General features: G+C 35.3%; 1 protein-coding gene across 1 annotated transcript in view; it reads right to left on the reverse strand.

The window, feature by feature from the left end:
• The window catches only part of lrp1ba (low density lipoprotein receptor-related protein 1Ba), a 283,055-nt gene that overhangs the window by 219,741 nt on the left and 40,232 nt on the right, over positions 1-23,082 (reverse strand). Inside the window, exons 2-3 of the mRNA XM_016574938.1 lie at positions 17,770-17,883; positions 12,750-12,887 (exon numbers count right to left, since the gene is read on the reverse strand). Coding sequence (XP_016430424.1) covers positions 12,750-12,887; positions 17,770-17,883 — 252 coding nt within the window. The remainder of the gene's footprint in view (positions 1-12,749; positions 12,888-17,769; positions 17,884-23,082) is intronic.

The raw sequence follows: 23,082 nt of genomic DNA on the forward strand, positions 1-23,082 counted from the left end.
AAAAGGCAAAAAAAAAAACAACAAAAAAAAATGCAAAAAAAAAAAAAAAACTGACGGGCTTGTCCTTTTTAAAATGGCCAATAGAGACTGCAATGTTTTCTATAAAATAAAATCAAACTAATCAAAATGGGTGGAGTAACACCAAAAAGGAGCGCAAACATTTATGAAACCAATATTTGTTGTTGGACATCAAATTTTGATTTAGATCGCATACCTAATTGCAAACCTTTAACATCAGCTTTAGCATCTTCCGCAGCTGTGTACACAGACCAATAAAAAAGCTGCATAGTAAGCCCCGCTCCCTGCCCAGCAGGAATCACCAGTCCAGAGAACACGGCATATGTCCGGACAGGTCTATTATTCACTCACAGCAGGTCTTCCCCTCAGTCTCCATCATTAGAGCGGCCACCGTCCCCAGGGCTCAGACAGCTAGGCCATCACTGCAGCAGAACGAGCGTGCGCTTGTATATTTTTCTGTTTCTGCGATCAGAGCAGGTGACCGGGGGTCCGCACCTACCAGGCAGTGTTTATAAATAGACGACAGTTGAGTAAAAACATGGTTTGTTAGAACAGAAAGGACGGCGGCTGGAATCAGAAGGGAAGTTAACTTTCTAAAGCAACAAAAAAATTGCACAAAATTCACCGGCATAATGGCCACGCACACTGCCGCTAAATTCGGTTGTCAATTCACCTTTTAGTGCATCATGTTCTGTACATACACAGTTTAGTAATTTTCGGGAGTGACAACCGCATTCTACGATCAAATTTACTCTTGAAAAATTTAGGTAGTGTCAACCGCATTTGCAGAAATTCTAGGCAGTGTGTACAGAACCGAACTGAACCACTAGTTGTTAATGACGTATTTAAAAACGTATCAGAGTTGTGTCTTTTCTTATGTATGTGCGATGCAAGAAATCACACTGTGCGTTTTGCCTCAGTGTTGCCATATCTTCCTAGAAAAAAAAAAACTCCATAATCAACTCAAATCCAAATGCGTTATATTGCAAATATGCCACATACCAAAATATAGAAACCTGCACCTGCCTACTTTATTAATTCCATAAACTATATCTATATGCTATATATAAATGAGCCGAGCTCAAACAACAAGCCCAAGACACTTAATAAGTGTTGCTTATAATAAGTGGACATGGCAACCCTTTAAGAGCGTGCTCTGCGAAGTAGCCTTCCAAACATAAACAAAACACAATGGCTCTGTTGTCGGTGGTTTAGTTACAATCGCTGAACAAAACGAGATGCATTTTTTGGTTCAAATGCATGATACTAAACACACAAGATGCCAGAATGTTGCTTTAGTTACCATGGTGTCAATCATTGCAGTTTCGAGAGTGAGTTCAGTTTCGTACACACATGAAATGATAATTCCCGTAAATGCAGTTGTCACTCCTGAAACTTTACAGTGTGTACATGGGCAATGCTAGCATGTTCTGAGAAAAATTTTGCATGTTGCTATACAGGTGCATCTCAATAAATTAGAATGTCGTGGAAAAGTTCATTTATTTCAGTAATTCAACTCAAATTTACTAAGGTGTCCTATGTGGTTGTTTGCTAGCCCAAAATGAGTAAAAACATGGTTTGTTGGAACAGAGAGGATGAAACCAGAAGAGAAGGTGACTTTCTAAAGCAAAGGAAAACATGTGTAACTCACTGGCATGATGCTAGCATGTTCTGAGAAGTTTTTAGCATGTTGCTATGTGGTTGCTAAAGTTTTCTAGGTGGTTGCTGACTAGCCCAAGTTCAGAGAAGTCTCTATGAGAGGGGTTTTCATCCTTTTTCAGGCCAAGAACCCCTAAAACTGGGAATTGAAATTAAAAACGCATGGTATGTTTTCACAGTTACAGCAAAAAGTAATATTGCATAACTTCACAAACACCTGCACCTCTAACTAACGAAAGGAGGTGGATGTGAGACATCTGAGGTGTAACTGTGAAACAGAGCTGGTTTATTTTGCCCCTTCATCAACACTTCAGAATCGACTGCCAGCATTGGAAGAGGATTCAGATAAACTCCAGATAAAACGGCACAAATGAACAGGTTGGTTCAACGGCCTGTGCTCAATGACTAAATCTATATTTAACTAGATTGATGTAGCTGTAAAGGCTCTGCACTCGGAGGTTCGTCTAAATCCTAGTCAAGATACCAAAGGACATCAACTTGGCACATGAAACTGCCCTTCCTGTGACCACTGCAGTTTTGCCCCTGGGCAAAGCACTTAACCCTCAGCTGCTCCCATCATACTGTAATATGCCTGCATTTTCAGCACTCGAGCGAACACTAGCAGACTCACTGGATGGATAAATGTTGAATTTATCTGATGAATTCTAACATTTGCAGCTGTTAGTTGATGACTATCAAATTCCTGTGCAGCTACTGTCAAAAATGTAATTGCTAAGCCATTAAATACATACAAAAGAAGGAAACAAGTCATTCTGTAACACTGTCAATATTAAGACCTGCTAATACAATGACGACAATATTTGTGTTTATTAGTGAAGCTACCTGCAAACTACGAAACATATCTGTATTAGTATTTGTTTCCGTCTTTGTCATGATGTCAATTAAATTGATATTTACTAACATTTTAAAAAACAAATGTTTTCTCAAGATCTTGACATAAAATTGTCTTGAGAACTCGAGTCTTGATTGTTGTTTTCTCTTGTGCAAAACAACATTTGTTATGTCTACATCATGAGAAAATTAAGTTGAGATGAGAAGAAAACATTTATATGAGATGAGAAAATTAAGTTGAGATCACAAGAAACATTTGTTGTGTCAAGATCAAAAGAAAGTTAAGTAGATGTTAGGAAAACAGCTTTTGTTATGTCTAGATAATGAGAACAAAGTTGAAATCACAAGAAAATGTTGATGTTGATATCAAAAGAATGTCAAAATCTTGTGAACACAATTTTCTTGTGATCTCACTGTAACAAAAGTTACAGATCTTTTAAAAAAACAGCTTCAAGATAATAAGAAAATTAAGTTGACGTAGGTCACAAGATTTTTTTTATTTTTTTTTTGTGATCAAAAGAAAGAAATCTTGTGAGTCTTGAGTTGTTATGGTGAAATCACAACAAAATTAAGTAGCGAAAACAACTTTTATGACAAAATTACAAAAAAAAGAAGTCATGAGAAAACTGTTATTGCATCAATCATAAGAAAGCATTTTCTTAAATTGAGATTTTTAAAAAGTCGAAATCGCGCAAATACAAATTTTGCTGGTGAAATCACCAGAAAATTAGGTAGAGATCTCAAGAAAACAGCTTTTGTGTCAAGATAATGAGAAAATTAATTGGACTCAGAAAAAAAAACTTATTCTCATGAATACAACTTTTGTTATGGTGAGATTACAAGAAAATTAAGTTGAATTGTCTAAATCATGAGGAAATATTTATGTTGTGATGAAAAGAAAATTGAGCCACGATCATAAATACAGTAATTTGTTATATGGAGATCATGAAATAAATTAACTCCATAAATTACATCTACAGCTCTATGTGATTTAAATTTACCTCACCTCTTCAGTTGGCGGACACAGAATCCAGTTACATACAAAAGACACTAAACAAATAATATCTGAATTACCAATAAACAATATCTTGCACAGATGGATGATATCAGTTGTATATGCATAATTTTTTAGTGGTTTAAGTTTTTCTGTGCATAAAAAGCTCTTGACGTTTAACCTAATCAGGCACAAGCATAAGTATAGTAATTATGTTTCACAACAGGCTGTAAAAAGAACAAAGAAAAACTGTTGTTCCCAAGATAAATGTACCTTTTCAGCATCTGACGGTGTTCTTGTTATCCCAATGCTTTGTTTACCGTGCGAGTTGCCATTATATAAAAGCCACTGTGAGGTGTAGACTCTTTTATTTGCAGTTGCCATGTGTGTTTCAAGGTTTTTTAGTCGCCTTGCTGTGTGGGCTGCTTTATTCAATTCCATATATTCATTAGGGACTGACAATGCAGATGGGGAAAGTGAGGCTAGTGTGTTATTACCACAGGGACGTCCAGAGGTGCAATACAAAGACGGTTTCCTGCCTAGCACCTGTAGTATGTAGTACGTGCCAATCTATGAATGCTCAGGAGACGTAAAGCATTACCTTCAGAGGGACCATGGTCATGCCTTCCAGTGCTTTTGACTGTTTTGGTGCAGAACAAAATGCTGCAGGACGTTCGTGGCGCATTCAACGCTCCTGAAGAACTAAGAATGCTAGTTCCGGAATGTAACTGAGAGCAACAAAAAGAGAAAAAGATGTCCAAGGCTGTACAGTGTTTTTGAGGTGAAGCGGAAAGACAAGTTTTCGAGTACAAACAAGAATGCTAAGTCATGAATCAAGTAAACTGGCATTATTCTTGAAACATTAGAATGAATATCTGGGCAAATTGTTCATTAAACCATTCTTACTGACACACTGAATTGAACACAACAATTTATGTAAGAATAGTTTTTACAAACTATTTACTCAAAATTTTGTTTTATAAATGAGGCCCCAAAATAGCTGAGATTTTGGTCATTTATTGGCTTATTTGTTCCATTTAAAGTTATATGTGGGATATTGCTTGATATCTCGGACCATAAAGATGGTCCATTGAAATTTGGAAGATGATGCACAAAGAAGTAAAACATTATCAATTGTACCATTAACTACCATTAATTAATAGCAAAAAGGTTTGCTAGTGACCAAATTTGAGTGTAAACATAGCTATCCAATGTTAGAATTTGTTGTTTAGGTGTACAATCAACATATTTCCATTTTGTTTTGTACTTGTAATTGCCCTGTAAACAAAGAAATGTTGCTAGCATCCACATTTTTTAATAACAACAACAATGCTAGTATTTGTTGTAGAAGTGAACAATGAATAGAAATAATTTAATGTAGCATATTTCTTTAAAAATATTTTGTCATCATGTAGTTGTTTGACTGCCAACAAAGAAGTTTGTTAGCAACTATATTTTTGAGAATAAATTATGCTAGCCAGCGCTAGCATTTGTGGTAAAAATTGTATGATTAACACTAAGAAATATTTGGTAAAACATTTACTAAAATGTAACTGTTTTGATGTCATGTAATCCAGTTGTTTGATTGTCAACAGAAAAAAAAACATTGCCAGAAAGCAAATTTGAACATAAAAGATGCTATATGATGCTAGCATTTGTTAAGCAGTTGATTATCAAGAGAAAATTATTTAGTTTAAAATTTCCTAAAAAGATTTAATAATTATTTAATGCAGTTTGACTGTCAACAAAGAAATCTGCTAACAACCAAATTTTTTTAGCATGAGTGATGTTATCCATGCTAACATTAAATGAAAGATTAACAGAAATCATTATTTACTTTTTTTTACATTTTCTGAACATATTTTATCACCATGTAATGTATTTGTTTTATTGTCAACAATGAGGTTTGCTACCAAATCCGATTTCTTTTTTTTTCTTTTTTTTGGCGTAAACAAAGCTATCCGTAAAATCGACATGATCACCATGAGTTACAGTATTTTAGTTTTACATTTGCAAAAAAAAAAAAATTATCATGAAATGCAGTGTTTGAATTATCAATAAAGATTACCAGCGACTAAAATTCTAATGTTACACAATTGTACAAATATCAACAGAGAAATTGTTTTACATGTGCTAAAAGGATTTTAATGCAGTTTTTTAGATGTTTGCTAGCAAACCCAATTACATTTCTGACCATAAAAGATGCTATAATGCTAACATTTGCGAAGCAGTTGTATGAATATCAACAGAAAAAAAAAATCATTTAGTTTTACATTTGCTAAAAAGATTTCATCACCACATAACAGTTGTTCCACCAGAAGTCTGATAACAAACCAAACTAAATATCTGAGCATAGTCAATGCTATGCAGTGCTAGCATTTGTTCGATAGCTTTATGATTGTCAACAAAGAGAATATACTGTATGTGTTCCACAAGGTTTCCAAGTTGTAAGTGCTGTTCTATCACACTTTTCCAAGTTGAAAATTCTGACTTTGATTTTAATGGAAAGTAGCATTTGTTCCTGACAAAACTGCTATGAAGTATGTGATTTACTAAAAATACCTGCTCATAAAAACAACTTCCCATGTCTTTCTGTAGTGGATTTGTCAAGAAATTCAAGTGCCAATTTCAAGCTAGTCAGACGTTCTACGCTGCATTTTGAACTTCCCAAGATTCCTGATTGCAGTCTTGGCCTTCACTACAGCACACAGCAAGGGTTCTCACTCAAGACCTCGTTTTCCATCGGAATTGAAGTACAAACTCCGATTTCGGCATCAAAGGTTGTCAAGACTGTCACATGCTCTGAGGTTTGTTTTATCATTTGTAGGCTTTGATAAACATTCAGTAGAGGGAACTGACAGACAGGGAGAGGAAACGGCTGAGGCGGGCTACATGTGAGCTTCCAGAAACATGCATACTGTATACAAGAGCAACACCAGCTAACGCTATTAATATGTTAACAGGCCACAAGCTAGGGAAAAATAAAGGGAGCGTAGCCTACTAGCTTATAACTGGGCAAAAATAAAATTTTGATTAGCTATAAGAGGATATTATGATAACAGGTACTGAATGGAAATGCTAACAGTTAGCTTTCTTCAGGATACGATTAGTCTTTTTCTTAACCGTACCATAAAACATTTAGATTTGCTAAACATTTAGATAACAACACATACTGAATGGGAATGCTAACTGTTAGCTATCTATGATTAGTCTTTTTCTTAATTGTTGTGGAGTACTAGTGTGTGATGTGTTGTGATGTTTGGGGGCGGGGTGATTTTGTACACAAAACTGTACTGCTCTTCTGATGCGAGACAAATGAGAATAAATGCGACAGATCAAGAAAATCTTCGCCGTGAAATGCGCATGGCATCATGTTCTTTCCAGTGTGTGTTTTCAGGGAAGTTAATTAAATGTGTGACTCTCTTTTTGTTTCAATTCTGTTATCTTCTGCACCACTCTATGCCATCTTTGTTAAGTTATTCATTTCACACATCTACAGTCAGTTAGTCTGACACCGGCAGACACCGTCTGAATAATAATAATAAAAAAGAAATAAAGTCCTTATCAGGCCCCAATGATCTAAATATAATCTGTGTGAGAAGGACCAAAACAGTGGGGAAGAGCAACACCAGCTAACGCTATTAATATGTTAACAGGCCACAAGCTAGGGAAAAATCTATCACTTTCTTTCCTCGGGAGATGAAAGAGAAATGGTGCATCTGTTCTACTGTGTTTTTTTGTTTAAAGAACAGATTCAGTTTAGGCTTTTGCCCAAGGAACTGCAACAGAAGACAATTCTAGCATACTGCTAAATGTATACTGAGCAAAAATACCATGTGAAACGATGTGTAATACATTGTGTCACACACCTGTTTTGTATTGTAATTATGTTGCATGTTTAAATCCGTGTCCAGTTATTATCTTGCATATAAATTGAATAAAAAAAAGAGACTTCCTTTGGCTGGGATTAAGCCCTGATTGTAAGTAAGAAAGTAAGTAAATAACTAAATTAATAAATAAAATTGTATTATCATTATTGTTATTAGATTTTAATTATTTATTATTTATAAAATTGCTTACATTTACATGTAATTAATTTTTAACATTTTATACTTTTTTTTTTACTATATTCTATTGTCCAAAGTCTATTTTTAAAATACCTTTAGGCAAACTGTATTTATAATAATATAAATTATAAATAATATAAAATAATGCATATGAAATTATATAAAAATATTAATATACAACAATAAAAAAATATTATCCTACATATTAGCAATATATTTTTGGCCAATTTTATTTTTTTATATATATATATATTCAAAATATATTCTGCTCATTGGATTTAGTAGTCAGAACCCTATACAATAAATAGTATGCAATGTTTGTTTGAAAGCAGATTCATTTTAGTCTCAAAAGCTTCTTTTTTTTGAAGGGAACTGTGAAAAGACTGTGGAGAGCAAGAGGAAAGGGGGGAAAAAAGTGCAGGAGGGACACTCAGCATATTTTCAAGGTTACAGTCCTTCCTGTCACATAAAGATATAAAGTTTATGAGCTTTAGCATTTCCTTTGTGCTATAAATGTGGATGTGTAAAATAAGGCAGCTTCTCAAACCCAGAGGGCAGAACGCCCATCGATAATGTGCAACCTCAATCTCTAGACACAGATGACTAAATGATTGCTCTGTAAATTCAACAAGACCTTTTGCCTGCGATGTGATTTTATATAAAGAGACAATCCATGGTGCAACATCGTCATACAAATGCACGTATAAGTGAAGCTCAGGACAACGAGTCAAAGTTTGGCTAGTTAGCATGGTCCAATTAGCCCATACTAATTTACAGAAGCAAAGATTTCCCAAACATTCCATCTTTCTTTGTGTTGTTGGTACCAGATAGCAAGCTAAAATCTTAGACAACTAGCTTAGCTAACTTAGCATATTGCTAACCATTTTTTTTAATTGACAAGAACAAGATATCATGACCGTAAGCTATGCTTTATTTCGGAGTGAAAATCCTGAATTGGTCTAGTGGAGTATTAGTGTGTGATATGTTGTGGAGTCGAGGGAGGCACAGAAGTGTGATTAACCTTTAAACATTTGATTAAACGTTAGCTTTCATCAGGATACGACTGGTCTTTTTCCTAAGCGTTGTGGAGTACGTGTGTATGTTGTAGGGTCGAAGGGGGTGCGGAAGTGTGATTAACCTTCAGATAGCAAGCTAACAGCTTAGCCTAGTGCAAACTTGTTAAAAAAAACACTTTTGATTGGCTGGAACAAGATATCATGATAACAAGCTATGTTTTTGAACAAGTACTGAATGGGAATGTTAACAGTTAACTTACCGTAACCGTTGTGGGCTCAAAAGTGTGGTAAACCTTCAGATAGCAAGCTAACAGCCCTGTTGAAAAAACCAGCATATGCTGGTTAGGTATGTTTTGACACTGGGATGCTGGTTTAAGCTGGTCCTTTGCTGGTTTATGCTGGCTTCTGATGCGAGACAAATGAGAATAAATGCGACAGATCAAGAAAATCTTCGCCGTGAAATGCGCATGGCATCATGTTCTTTCCAGTGTGTGTTTTCAGGGAAGTTAATTAAATGTGTGACTCTCTTTTTGTTTCAATTCTGTTATCTTCTGCACCACTCTATGCCATCTTTGTTAAGTTATTCATTTCACACATCTACAGTCAGTTAGTCTGACACCGGCAGACACCGTCTGAATAATAATAATAAAAAAGAAATAAAGTCCTTATCAGGCCCCAATGATCTAAATATAATCTGTGTGAGAAGGACCAAAACAGTGGGGAAACGTGAAGATAAGCGATCGTACTGAAACACACACTCACACACACAGCCGAAATCTCTTTATTCTCTATTCTTTAGTCTCTAGTGAATAGCTGTGGTCACCTGAAGGCAAGCTCCATTCCTCAATGACAAAACAAATCCCCACACAACCAAGAAAAATAGCCAAGAAAGAGTTTCAAAATAACACACAGTGATCCAAAGGCAGTGGTCTCAATGCTGCTCGCTAGTTTTTAGTTTTTTCCCCCTCAGAACCAAATAAAAGAGAATCTAAAAACACTTTGTCCTTTAGTTAGGCTCTTAAGTCGATGTCAAATACCTGCAAGACTGTTTACTCAGGTTTTCTGACACAGCAACCCACATTTCAGTTGGGCTGAACACAGTTATATACAACATGAAACGGCATTCACAATTCATTTAATGTCTGTAATGTGATATTTCTAAGTGAAACCAAAAATTGTATAGCTGTCAAGATCTCCAAAGAAGATTATTGCAAATAAAATCGCATATTGGAGTAAAAGAGGTAATAGACACAAGAGGGTGGGCTTTTTTGACTTGAGACAGTTAGCAACCACCTAGAACAACCCTTAAATTAACCATGGTTTTATTATAGTAAAAGTGTAGTAACCATGTTTTTTGCCGTATTGATTATCATTTGTATAACCACAATTTTACTACAAATATCATGGTTAAACTATGGTTAGTGTAGCAAAACCATAGTTATTTTGTGGTTAGCATGGTTTCACTATACTATCCATAGTTTTTTTTATTTTTTTATTTGTAGTAAAACCATGAATAATTTTTGTAAGGGAAACTAGCAACCACCCAGAACACCCTAGCAACCGCATAGCAATGTCCTAGCAACCACCTACAATGGCATTTACAATGGAAGTGAATCTGTAAATGTTTAAAACTCACTGTTTCAATAGTATTGCCAAAAAACGTAAATAATATGAGTGTTAACATTATTTGGTAACACTTTAGAATACTGTTCTGTCGTTAATGAATAACTAGCACAGGAACAAATAACTAATACACTAATAACATTCTAGTAACTATTAGTAACTAACAAGAAACTCTGAAGTAATAGCGCTCAGTTAAAAGTGGTAGTTCACTATTAGCTAATCAGTAACTGCGGTTCTCTCGGTTGGTTGTGCATCTTTTTCTTCCACACTTTTTCCTTCCACTCAGCTTTCTGTTAACATGCTTGGATACAGCACTCTGTGAACAGCCAGCTTCTTTGGCAATGAATGTTTGTGGCTTACCCTCCTTGTGAAGGGTGTCAATGATTGTCTTCTGGACAACTATCAGATCAGCAGTCTTCCCCATGATTGAGTAGCCTAGTGAACCAAACTGAGAGACCATGCCACTAGTAATGACTTAAGTATTACCAAATTCTTCTAATGGAACTACTAATTATTTGGATCATTATTCTAAAGTGAAAAGCATGGTAACTCCCTAATATTGACTGACGTCATTTTAAGCTTTTGAGATATATGTATGGTTTGGGGTAGTAATGGCTCAAGTGTTACTACATCATTCTAAAGGAATTACTAATAACTTGGATCAGTATTCTAAAGTGAAGATCACGGTAACCCACTAGTAATGACTCAAGTGCTACCAAATCTAGCAAAAGGAATTACTATCGAGAATCTTACAAAAACCTCAAAAGCTTACAATGATTTCAGTAATTACTAGAGAGTTATTGTGTTATTCACTTTAGAATACTGATCCAAGTAATTAGTAATTCCTTCTGAAGAATTTGGTAATACTTGTGTCAATACTAGTGGTTTACCATGACCTTCACTTTAGAATTAATTATAGATTGTGCATTATTCATATTAATTATAAACCTGTTTACAGTAGTTCTTAGTAGTTCTTGGGGAGGTATGGAAAAATAGTAGTTCCTGATTAACTAATAGTGAACTACCACATTAGATTAAGCACTATTATTTACTAATTCATTAATCAGAGTTTCTTGTCAGTTACTAGTAGTTACTAGAGTAGAGTAGAATATTGTGTTACACATGTGTTCTTGTGTAGTTATTCATAAATGACAGTGCAGTATTCTAAAGTGTTACCAAAACGACTTTACTTGTTTGTTTGTTTTTAAGTCATTTTAAACAGCTTACCAGCTCAAATAATAGACACATCTTAACAGAAAAAAATAATGTAAATGGTAATTACAATGGAAGAGAATGAGGCCCACCTTGAATAGTCACTGTTTCAATAGTATAGCCACAAAACTTAAACAATATAAGTCTGAGCACAATTTTAGTGTGGAAAAAATGCTATTAACCTTTTCTGTGTAAATGTATATCCAATTTTATAAATGTATCTATATAGCAATGCCAAAGGCCCCAAAACGAATGTAAAAATAACATCTTAAACAGCTTAACAGCACAAATAATACACACATTTTAACAAAAGAATGAGCATAAAAGATTTTATAAAATTACAAGCATCACATATCTGTTTTTAAATGCTTCAAAATTTACTTTTGCCTCACCGTAACCTTAAAAAAAGAGAAACAAGTCGAAATTATGCACTGCAATTTCATGCACAATAAGACTACAGACATTTATTAAGAATGTAAATGAGGTCAATTCTAGTTTCATGCTATATTTAACCCACAAGGCTAGTTTGTCTTAACTCTTATGACAAAAAAAAAAAAAAAACATGAGTCTGGCTCATATGATCATTCTCATAAAGACGTTTCTCTCTCGCTTCTTCTCTCTATCTGTCCCAGATTCGAATACCTCCAGGAGTGAGAGTTGATATCTGCTCTGCGGACTGATAATGTAAATTATGAATGCTCAGTTATGACAGGTGTGCAGAGAGCAATCCGAAACCGGTCTGCGGTGGAACAAAGCGGCCCGAGTTTTCTCCTCAAAGGAGCGTGTACTTCCATACCTCCCCCTTCAAGCCACCCAATTTTATTTACTTTGAAACCAAACCAAGACTAAGATTGAAATGGAACATAAAATGTAAATGCGCAAGTTTCCCCTCCAAGAGAGGTCCTCGGTTGCTTTAAAAAGCCTGGCGTATGCGTGCGAACATCTTACGAGCGGTTCAACTCAAGGTGAGGATGATGAATACCTTCATATGTTCATTTATTACGGCCATAACTAAATACACACTTTCTCTAGACATGAACGATGTAGCTCATGCGTCTTAACAGTTAAACATGCTTGGCTGCAATACATCAACGTTTTAGACGTAAACTAGGCTGCGGTTTCTATATAAACCTCCTTTCTTGTTCCCTTTCACCACAATGTCACAAAATGCAATCCTCACTTCATCATGTGGAGAAACAGTAATTGCTGAATAAATATACAAAAAAAATTTCAAAAAAAAGAAACCTTACTGACCCCAAACTTTGAAAAATAGTGTACACACAGTATCTAAAATCATTGCGAACTTACCGCGGCAATGCACACCCTCATCATAGCCGTCCTCGCAGTCTCGTACTCCATTGCAGAATTTACTGAAATGAACACACCTGTGCGTGCCGAGGCACTTGAGGTGATTGACGGGACATCTCACCTTTACCTGCCGCAAGCCTGGAGAAGAGAAGCAATTGTAATGAAATCTTGAAATATTTGACTTCTTCAAACTACATTTATGCATGTAGCAGACACTCCAAAACAACTCACAAAAGAGGAACAAAGCAATTCATCAAAACGCCAACAGTATTCATGATACACAATGCCAAGTTTATTAGACAACCACACTAGGAAGCAACCTTGAAACTAGTCTTCATATATGTTAAAACATTTATCACAAGTCCAGGAAAAAAGTTTTGATCATTCGCTGTGATCAAATTTCCAGTAGATTATGCAGCAATAGTGTGGGCTTTAATATTGTGTGAAGTGGTAATGATGTGTGGAGGTAAAAACGTTTTGGAATAAAAGTTTGTCTTGCCTTTTTTAACACAACAAGTTTGCAGTCAATTATGCTCAATGTCAATTATGAATGAATTTATAAAAATAAAAAGAAATGGATTGTTTTTGAATACTGACACTAGCCTCAACATGTAACAAAGCTACTCTCAGATGATAATGTAAAAATCTTAAAATTAATCTCATTTTAAAAGTGTCATTGTACTATGCTGGGAGATCTGTATTCCCGCCACAGCTGAAGTCCACTATAAACAAGTCTAAATGTTTTAGAGGATTCAAAACCAGATGTTGAAAGATTTTGGAATGCTTGACGTGACGGTAATGACAGCAGTACTGTTGACAGCAACTTTTTAATTATAAAGAATCTTTTGTGGAATGCAAAAAATAAATAAATAAATTCTATGGATGTTAAACGTTCTTCATGGAACCATCAATGCCAATAAAGAACCTTTATTTTTAAGTGTGGCGATGCAATAGAAAAACAGTTCTTAAATTACTTATTTTAGGCAATTGTAATGAAATCTTGAAATATTTGACTTCTTCAAACTACATTTATGCATGTAGCAGACACTCCAAAACAACTCACAAAAGAGGAACAAAGCAATTCATCAAAACGCCAACAGTATTCGTGATACACAATGCCAAGTTTATTAGACAACCACACTAGGAAGCAACCTTGAAACTAGTCTTCATATATGTTAAAACATTTATCACAAGTCCAGGAAAAAAGTTTTGATCATTCGCTGTGATCAAATTTCCAGTAGATTATGCAGCAATAGTGTGGGCTTTAATATTGTGTGAAGTGGTAATGATGTGTGGAGGTAAAAACGTTTTGGAATAAAAGTTTGTCTTGCCTTTTTTAACACAACAAGTTTGCAGTCAATTATGCTCAATGTCAATTATGAATGAATTTATAAAAATAAAAAGAAATGGATTGTTTTTGAATACTGACACTAGCCTCAACATGTAACAAAGCTACTCTCAGATGATAATGTAAAAATCTTAAAATTAATCTCATTTTAAAAGTGTCATTGTACTATGCTGGGAGATCTGTATTCCCGCCACAGCTGAAGTCCACTATAAACAAGTCTAAATGTTTTAGAGGATTCAAAACCAGATGTTGAAAGATTTTGGAATGCTTGACGTGACGGTAATGACAGCAGTACTGTTGACAGCAACTTTTTAATTATAAAGAATCTTTTGTGGAATGCAAAAAATAAATAAATAAATTCTATGGATGTTAAACGTTCTTCATGGAACCATCAATGCCAATAAAGAACCTTTATTTTTAAGTGTGGCGATGCAATAGAAAAACAGTTCTTAAATTACTTATTTTAGGTTTGTGTGAATAACAATTTAAAAATCTAAAGAAGTGAGTTTTTTACAGTGATGCCATAGAAGAACCATTTTGTTTCCCCAAAGAACCTTCCGTTGAACCATCCGGAGGCCAGCTGTGCGGGTAAACCTCACTGTTAATGCGTCTGCCTCGGAGCAAGAATGGGGCGGGGAGTAGAACCGGAGGGGTTACATTGGTGCCGTGACCCAGATGGGAGTGAGGTTTAGGGGAGTGAGTGTAATAGAGGCCAGCTGGTAAGAGCTGTGCGAGTAAACCTCACTCCCCTGATCTCAAGAGGTTCACTAGCGACTGACACTAGAGGCTGCAGTCTTTAGTGTCCTTGCTAATGCGTCTGCCTCCCATGCTGGAAACACCAGTCCGAATCGTGCTCAGAGCAAGAACGGGGGGAGTAGAACTGGAGGGGTTACATTGGTGCCGTGACCCGGATGGGAGTGAGGTTTAGGGGAGCGAGTGTAATAGAGGCCAGCTGGTAAGAGCTGTGCGGGTAAACCTCACTCCCCTGATCTCAAGTTTTCAGAGGCCAGAAAAAGCACCCAAATATAATGCATAAAAAATAATATTGAAATACCAATTAATTTAGCTAATACATACAATACAACTGCATGACAGAAAGTACACTTGCTATATTCAATATCACTCACTCAAAAAAATGCCCACAACACTGTTGAGTAGATTTTGACACAAGAAGTAACAACAGAACCAAACAGAGATGGCATAAACCTACTTAAACAAAACAGATGAACAACACAAGTTCTTCTAAAAACCCTCCATGTTCTTGTTTTCCCTCTCTACGCAACATAAATACAAATAAAAGACATAAAACCGAGCCTTACCCCCCTTAACTCGATTCATTGGGGTGCTGTGTATAAATGTGATGAGCAAAGCTATTTTAATATTCAACTCCCAGCACAGTTCCTCCTAAATATGTCTCTTAAGCACACGAGAATTTAGCACTCCGCCAGCTGTCTCTTGTGAATCACCGATTGTGGATTGCTTGACGTTTCTGGGGTGTCACGGGGGAGCAGAGACCACTGCCAAAACGGCATTATTGATCTCCATCCAGCTCCAATAAGATCCCCGAACGTTTCGGCCTACAGTACGTCTGCCTCCTTAACTTCCAATTTCCTTGTAAACGATCACCCGAGTGGGTTTTTTTCAACAGTCTTTATGGAGAAAGGAAGTGTATACACAGGTTTCCCCCCAAGGTTTTTCCCAGTGGACCTCTGCTCCACTTTCATAATCCTGGTAAAAAGAGAATATGTAATTCAACAAATAGGAGAATTGTTTAAAAATATCTTCTCAGTGTCTCTCGCTCTTCCTCTCAAAGCCTCCGGATCTCCAGAGAGGTTCAAAAGTATCTAGGCAGCAGAAGTCAAGATGGAACCTGGAAGATATTGAGGGTGATGTAACCTCATTAATGCAGCATTTTCTGTTGTTTTAGTTTCACTCTGATGGCTTCATCCATGGCCGCCCTGCAGCACGACAGCATATTAGAGGGGGGGTCTCACTTAGAAACCAATTATGAAGGAATTCTTTTGAAACCAACAGTGTAAAGGCACAGACGTTCCAAAAATGCCAAAAATAAGTGTTTTTGTTTCTATACTACATGCATTCCTGCTACAGTCGGGGCCCCCATGCAGTACACTTAGTAACTAACTGAATTAATTTATTTTATATATGTTGTTCTTACATGAATATTGCATGTACTAAAAAACATGAAATAAATTAAAAATAAATATATAAAATAACTTTTTTTTAAATATGTTTTTTTAATAGTTATTTATAATGAAATTTAAAAATAATTTGAAAGCTATATAGGTTGATATATATATATATATAAAGAGTGACTTTTAAGGCTCTTTCATCCATACAAACCGCACAAATTTCAATTTCTGCTTTTGTTTATCATTTCAAAATGGATTACACACTAATCTCGTGTGATTAAGGGGATGAATATTAAGAGAACGGCACGTTGGAAAACCACAGATGGTCGTTCACAGACGAGAGATGACAAACTGATCAAAGGAACCACGGCGGTGCGTTTGTTGACGTGCAATGAGAAAAGTCAGAAGCTAGTTTATGCAGTTGCACATACTGTACAAGCAAAAGTGTATATTCCAACTGTATGCAGAGGCAATACTCACTGGAAAAACCTCATATTTATTTAAATGAGCTCAGTAATTGCCAAACTGTCAGGAATAATGAGCAAGGGGCATTTATTTGCCAAATACTGACAGGAAAAATAACTTTAAACTAACACGTTTACTATGTTATCACAAGATATTTGGCCGAAGGCAACTGACCTCAACTGTGATTTCCTCTAATCTCATAAAAGGCTTGTCAGGAATATTTCTTCCCGCATACACTGAATTTCAAAAGATATATCATTGCCTACTATTTAAAAAAAGATAATTATGCAGCCTGTCATACGTACAAAAGCTTTCTCATCTCTTTATCCTCTCAGAATCGGTGCATTCAAGGACTGTATCGTGTGAAAAACCGCATAGCACTTCACGTAACAATTCCTTCAATTAAAATTTCACCTTTTATCTCAGGCTCAGTATTTCTCTTCCAGCAATATTTATGAGTGTGTTTCCCATTTTTACTGAAGTGTTTTGGAAACCTATTCATTTTATAATAGAAATGTGAAGTACGATTGTTTTTGTGTTGAAATCTCATTGGCATTGGGCAAAATGACATGCAACTTGGCAGAAAGTGTAAAACTCTTTTTAAAAAGATAATTTATATGAATATGCAGCTTAATAATGCACTTTTGATTAGTTTGTGGTCTTTGTGACAATGTTAAATCTGAACTTGTCCTTTAAAATACCATTAAATTCTTAGGGAAAATCTGCTGCCCTCTGCCAGAAAGTTGTCAATGGGAAGAAGGTTTACCTTCCAACATGACAATGACCCAAAGCACACAGCAAAACTGTTGGTGTTATATCTTTCATTTGGATGTTATAAGTAGCACTGAGTAAATACAGCTGGATAAAACAAAAACTGTGATTAATTTAAAGGGGGGTGATTGTTTTCTATACCCACTGTTTATGATGTTTTTTATTAAAGTGTAAAATAAAATATATAAATACAAATGATTTTCTATATATACATAAATAGTTTAGATAAATGGAATAATGAAATAAAATGAATATATGGTGCGATGTCTTTTGTTGATGGACTCACATATGGTTGGCGTTTCATCAGAGCCGTCGGGGCAGTCGTGCTCCCCGTCACACAGCCAGCTCTCAGAAACACAGCTGTGTCCGTCCGCACACAGATATTCCTCCACGTCACACGCTTGAGGAAGAGCGGAGAGCAGGGTGAAGAGATGATGAGGGGAGAGAATGAAAAATGAGACGTCATGAATGACATGTTATAGTATGTTTCAAGTTTGTGTGTTGAGTATGGACGTATTATCATAGAAAAAATGTTAAAGCTGGATGTGGGTTGACAGTAAAATGACAGATAAAGTGTGAGTGAGTGAGTGAGTGAGTGATATTGAGAGTGAGTGTGAGTGTGAGTGTGAGAGTGAGTGAGTGAGTGAGTGAGATTGAGAGTGAGTGTGAGTGTGAGTGTGAGAGTGAGTGAGTGCTCCTTTAATCACTGGGGGGGGGTTGTCATATAGATTTTAATAAAAGGAATGAATAAATAAACAAACAATCTTTAAATAACTGTAACAAAGAACCCATTTGGAGGAAAAAAATATTTTAATAATAGATCCATATATCGAATGTGAATACACTTCCTCAGATTTAAGTGTGTGGGTCCTTGTCGTCTGCTCTCCTCTCAATAGTTCAAAGAGAACGCATGTTCTTTCATTCACCCAAATACTTAAAAACCAATAGCCTCAAGTAGCTTGCTATCTACTAAAAAGTGCTCACTCTTTTTTATCCATGATGCATTAGTGCTTTATAAATAAACAAATAACAAGTGGATTGCATGAAACACTTCACAAGACGGTACTCAGCCTAAACCCAAACAATCCCGACATCCATTTGAATTACTCTGCAAACTTATTTGCGTTGCAGTAAACAATCCCTGAGAGAAGCAGCAGGGATGGACCCAACAAAGTGTAGCGATGTGTTTCATACATCAGACGGCGTTTTCCTCACATTAAAAGCAGTTGAAAAAGCACAAAAGGAGAAGCCAGGAGCTTTTCAAGCTGGGAAAAGTGTGCGCATTTCCATAACAGAATGACGTGAAGTTGGGAGCGTAATAGAGGAGCATTTGCGGCCTCCGGTTGAGTGGATGGGCAGGATGGTTTGATGCGTGAAAACAGCATGCGTCGTGATTATAGCGGCTCCCAACTTGAATTCCAGATCACTCTGAGGAGATGACAAGGAAACGCACAGTCGAGACAGGAAGTTCAAAGGAAATATCCTGTTCATTTGGCCCTGAGCGCTGATGTACACAGAAACATGTTTTGGACTCGCTCTCTGGTAATGCGGAGAGTCAAAGCCATTATACAGACAAACACAGAACAGCCTTTAAACGGAAAACCTGCGAACAGTCTGTTTGTGGTTAAAAAGCAGCTGAGATACGAGTGTTTCAGTCAACAGCATTTGCTGTACTGCATGATCACATTTAAAGAGTCTTGAAATAGAGTATGTGATTCACTGGCAGTAGAGGGTGAGATGGATTTAGCATGTAGCACAGTCTCATATATGCTTATTATATATACACTGTGAACATAAAATGTCAGTTGACAGCACAAATGAAACAATCTCTTTTTAGACATGAATGTATACTTTTTTTCTGCAATTAACTGTTTGTATTATACTTGTTATATTTTTTTTATATTTTCCTAGAACTTGATAATAGAGAGAGAGAGAGAATAACGTGTGTGTGTGTGCATATAGTTAAATTCTTAAACATCAAGTAAATTAATAAACTTTCATTATACATGTTGTGTATTCACGTTGTGTAACGTAATTGTCTCTATTTTGTGTAATATGTGTATATAGAAAAATGTATTCAATTATTTAATATTCATTTTAAAATAATTTAAATATGTAAGTGTTGAATTAGTGTAAAAAAATTCTATATAGTTCTAAAAATGTGTATATTATGTCAAATATACATTAAATTATATATGTGTGTGTGTGTGTGTGTGTTTGTGTGTAATGCATGGTTATTTATGCATTATTTATATAACTATTTAATTATTTAAATAATTATTTATATAATGTGTGTGTATATATATGAGCAATATCATGCCTGCAGCCTCGTGCCTACGGCCAAATCACAGCTGTACCGATATATAGCCATATCTCATGGCTACAAGTGTGATATTGCGTTTATACAACATAGACTTGTGCCGGTATTCGGTAATGCGATATATCACGGCAATGAATATGCACGATATTGTTATCGTGGGCACTTCTAAATACCGTGAATAAAAATTTGATACCGGCATATCCCTAATACAACAGTTCGACAGCACGAGTGTATAAATACATTAAAAAAAAACAACGGAGTGTCTTTAAAAACACTCTTTTGTGCAGAACTACTTCCTTCCGCAACGGATCAGTTTGACAGTTTAACAGCTGAGCTCAAACCTCCGTTACTAATTCGAAAACGTACAATAGAGTATTATGAGAGAGAGATGGACTGAGCGAGTGTGACTACCTACATCTGATCCAGCATTCATTCTTCAGCTCAATCTCATATTCACAATAAAACATTAGTTTGAATGTCTACTGAGGAAAGCGATATATCTTTGTCGTACTCTCCTTTCATCTGTTAAGGGTTTCTGATGACAGCGCTGATCAGTGCATTTTCTGGCTTCGTCTTACAAGCTGTTGTTGAAAGTAAAAATAACTTCCTTGTTTACAACAGCATTTCAGTCTCTTTCAATATAAAAGTCTTTACTGCTGACTCACTCACTCACTGACGCCCTGGAGCTCACATCTCCAAAAACGACGAAGCAGCTTTTCAAATAGACGTTATTTTTATTAACAAACCACACATTTGAAGTCTAAACAAGTACATTCTCGCCTTAAAAAACTCTTAAAACTACATTCCGTGACACAAAAACAGTAATATTTTTTAAATTATAGTGGATTTGGGCGTCCGCCATGACACCAGTTGTGAGAAATACCACAAGCAGACTGATACAAGCAGTGAAACGGTTGGAGTTCTGTTATCACTCTAATATCGCACTCTTATCAGCCAATCAGATTCGAGTAACCAGATTGAACCGTTTTATAAAATTATATTATAAATATAATATTAGCACAGACAGTAGCCCATAATATCATAGTAATCTTTCATAATCACATCAAATCCTAATTGCCAAAAAAAAATCCCTTCCAAATGCCTAAATACATTTTTTCGCACTGAATCTCCCATGTAACTCAGGAAATATTGTTACATTAAAGTTATTTTGGGTTGCGAATGCGGTTTCATATACTCATAGTATTGTGTAAATTCATATGTTCCTCTATATCTAGGCTTAATTTCTCATTATATACTGCAAGTGAAAACAACCTGCTCAATTCCCACTGAAAATCACAGGAAAATCAGTCACGGCTAACATACGGATGTAAAAGACGCATAATGAACCCGACCCATAATCCTCGATCTCAGATCATAACGTTGAGAAACAGAGAAAAAAAATGCAAGAATCATGAACCAAAATGAAAAAAAAAAAAAATCAATGCAAACATATTAAAGGGGTCATATGACGTTGCTAAAAAGAACATTATGGCCTTCATTATTCATCCCACTTTGATTTTAAGCAAACTCTTCCATTATTTTCCTCTGCAATGCCAGATTATCAAGTTATTACCTCACACAACACAAACCAGGCCCTCTTACCTTTAACACAAGCCAACACACAAACACACACTCCTCATGAAGAAAACATGAATAATTCATCAGCTTATCTTAAAATTCAGTGTGGCTTTCTCACACATTATGTCTAATGTTGTTCTGTTCACAGCCCCCCGTCACTCCGCGCCTGCTTGTTTTTTTACCTGGGAAAATACGGCATGCTGAACGCGTCCCTGACAGCTGCTTTGGAAATAGATTTTATGGGAACGTGTGAAATATGGATACGAAAGCAGCTCGAATGATGAACGTTCACACCGGCAGGTATCACAATGCAAATCTTGGCGTGCGTTTGTCAATAAATCGAGAGCGTTTCTTGGTTAGATAAAGCGATGAAGTCTTCAGACGACGTTCTGAGGCAGATTAGGCCTTTCTTGACATGCTAAGAATTGCGATCAGCCACACGTAACGCATTTATTGGACAAAGTATCAATGACTGATTCGAGTTTTCAGAGCTCGTTCTATAAATAAAGTCCTCCGTATGGTGACCGTCCTTGTGAATCGAGCGCATAAATGCAAAGCTATTGACCCACGACCAGACATATGGAGGAAGTTCTTCATTGCTGCTTGTGCCAAGAGTAACTGTCCTAAAGACTATTAGCCGCTTCCTCTCATTTTTTGTTTCTAATACTTAGCTTCAACATAAATTGACACGATTTTCTGAAATATGTTAACCTGTTATTCATATATAACATATATATTATATGTAACATATATATTTCCTTAAAGGAAAATTTGTAGTTTCCTTAGGGAAAGTAATTACTTTTTCCTACAATTTTTATATATTAACAATTTTAATATACAAGCACATTTATTAAAATGCCATTTTATAAAGCAAAGTAAGATAGAAGATATGTAACCTATTATAATGCAAAAATTAAGTGTAAAGGTAAGGTCAAAGGTCAGGAAAAATATTTTTAAAATGTAAAGGGTTAATTTTGAAATATGTGTGTACATAGCAACCACTAAGCAACATACTAAAAACCAATCTGAACACCTTAGCACCTGCATAGTTACGCCTTAGAAACTATAAACATCTTATATGACCGTTTTGCACAACTAGGTTAAAACATTTATTTTAAAAAAAATTCAATTTTATTATAATTAAAAATGAATTGATTTTTCATTTGTATTTTTTAAATTAAGATACATATTTTAATTGCTATAAAAGTTCAACACTTGTCAAATAAAATATGGGAAATAATTACTTTTATACATATATTAAAAATAAAAACATATTAATATTAGTACATATTAATAAAAAATAGTAATTATTATCATTTATTATAAATCCATGATCTAATAAAGTAATAATTATATATGACACCCAAACTCTAATTTCTGATATAAAAAATATGAATATTAAAAATTAATATTAATTATGAATAATATATGTATTAATTAGTATAATAATAAATACAAAACATATATTTTAATACTACAATAAGACAGACAGACAGACATAGATAGATAGATAGATCTGATTATTCATACACAACAAAACTAGAAACAGTAAGATAAGTACTTTGATAGAAATGAACATGTTTTCTAACTTAATCTTTTCTTGATGCCACATTTCATACAGCACAGTAAATCCGTCATTTCTTTCTTAACACGGCTGTAAAACATTCCTCAGATAATCTGCCCATTTTTTTTTTTTTTTTT

Source organism: Sinocyclocheilus rhinocerous, unplaced genomic scaffold (genome assembly GCF_001515625.1).
Source record: "Sinocyclocheilus rhinocerous isolate Xijiao unplaced genomic scaffold, SAMN03320098_v1.1 scaffold2578, whole genome shotgun sequence".
Lineage (NCBI taxonomy): Eukaryota > Metazoa > Chordata > Actinopteri > Cypriniformes > Cyprinidae > Sinocyclocheilus > Sinocyclocheilus rhinocerous.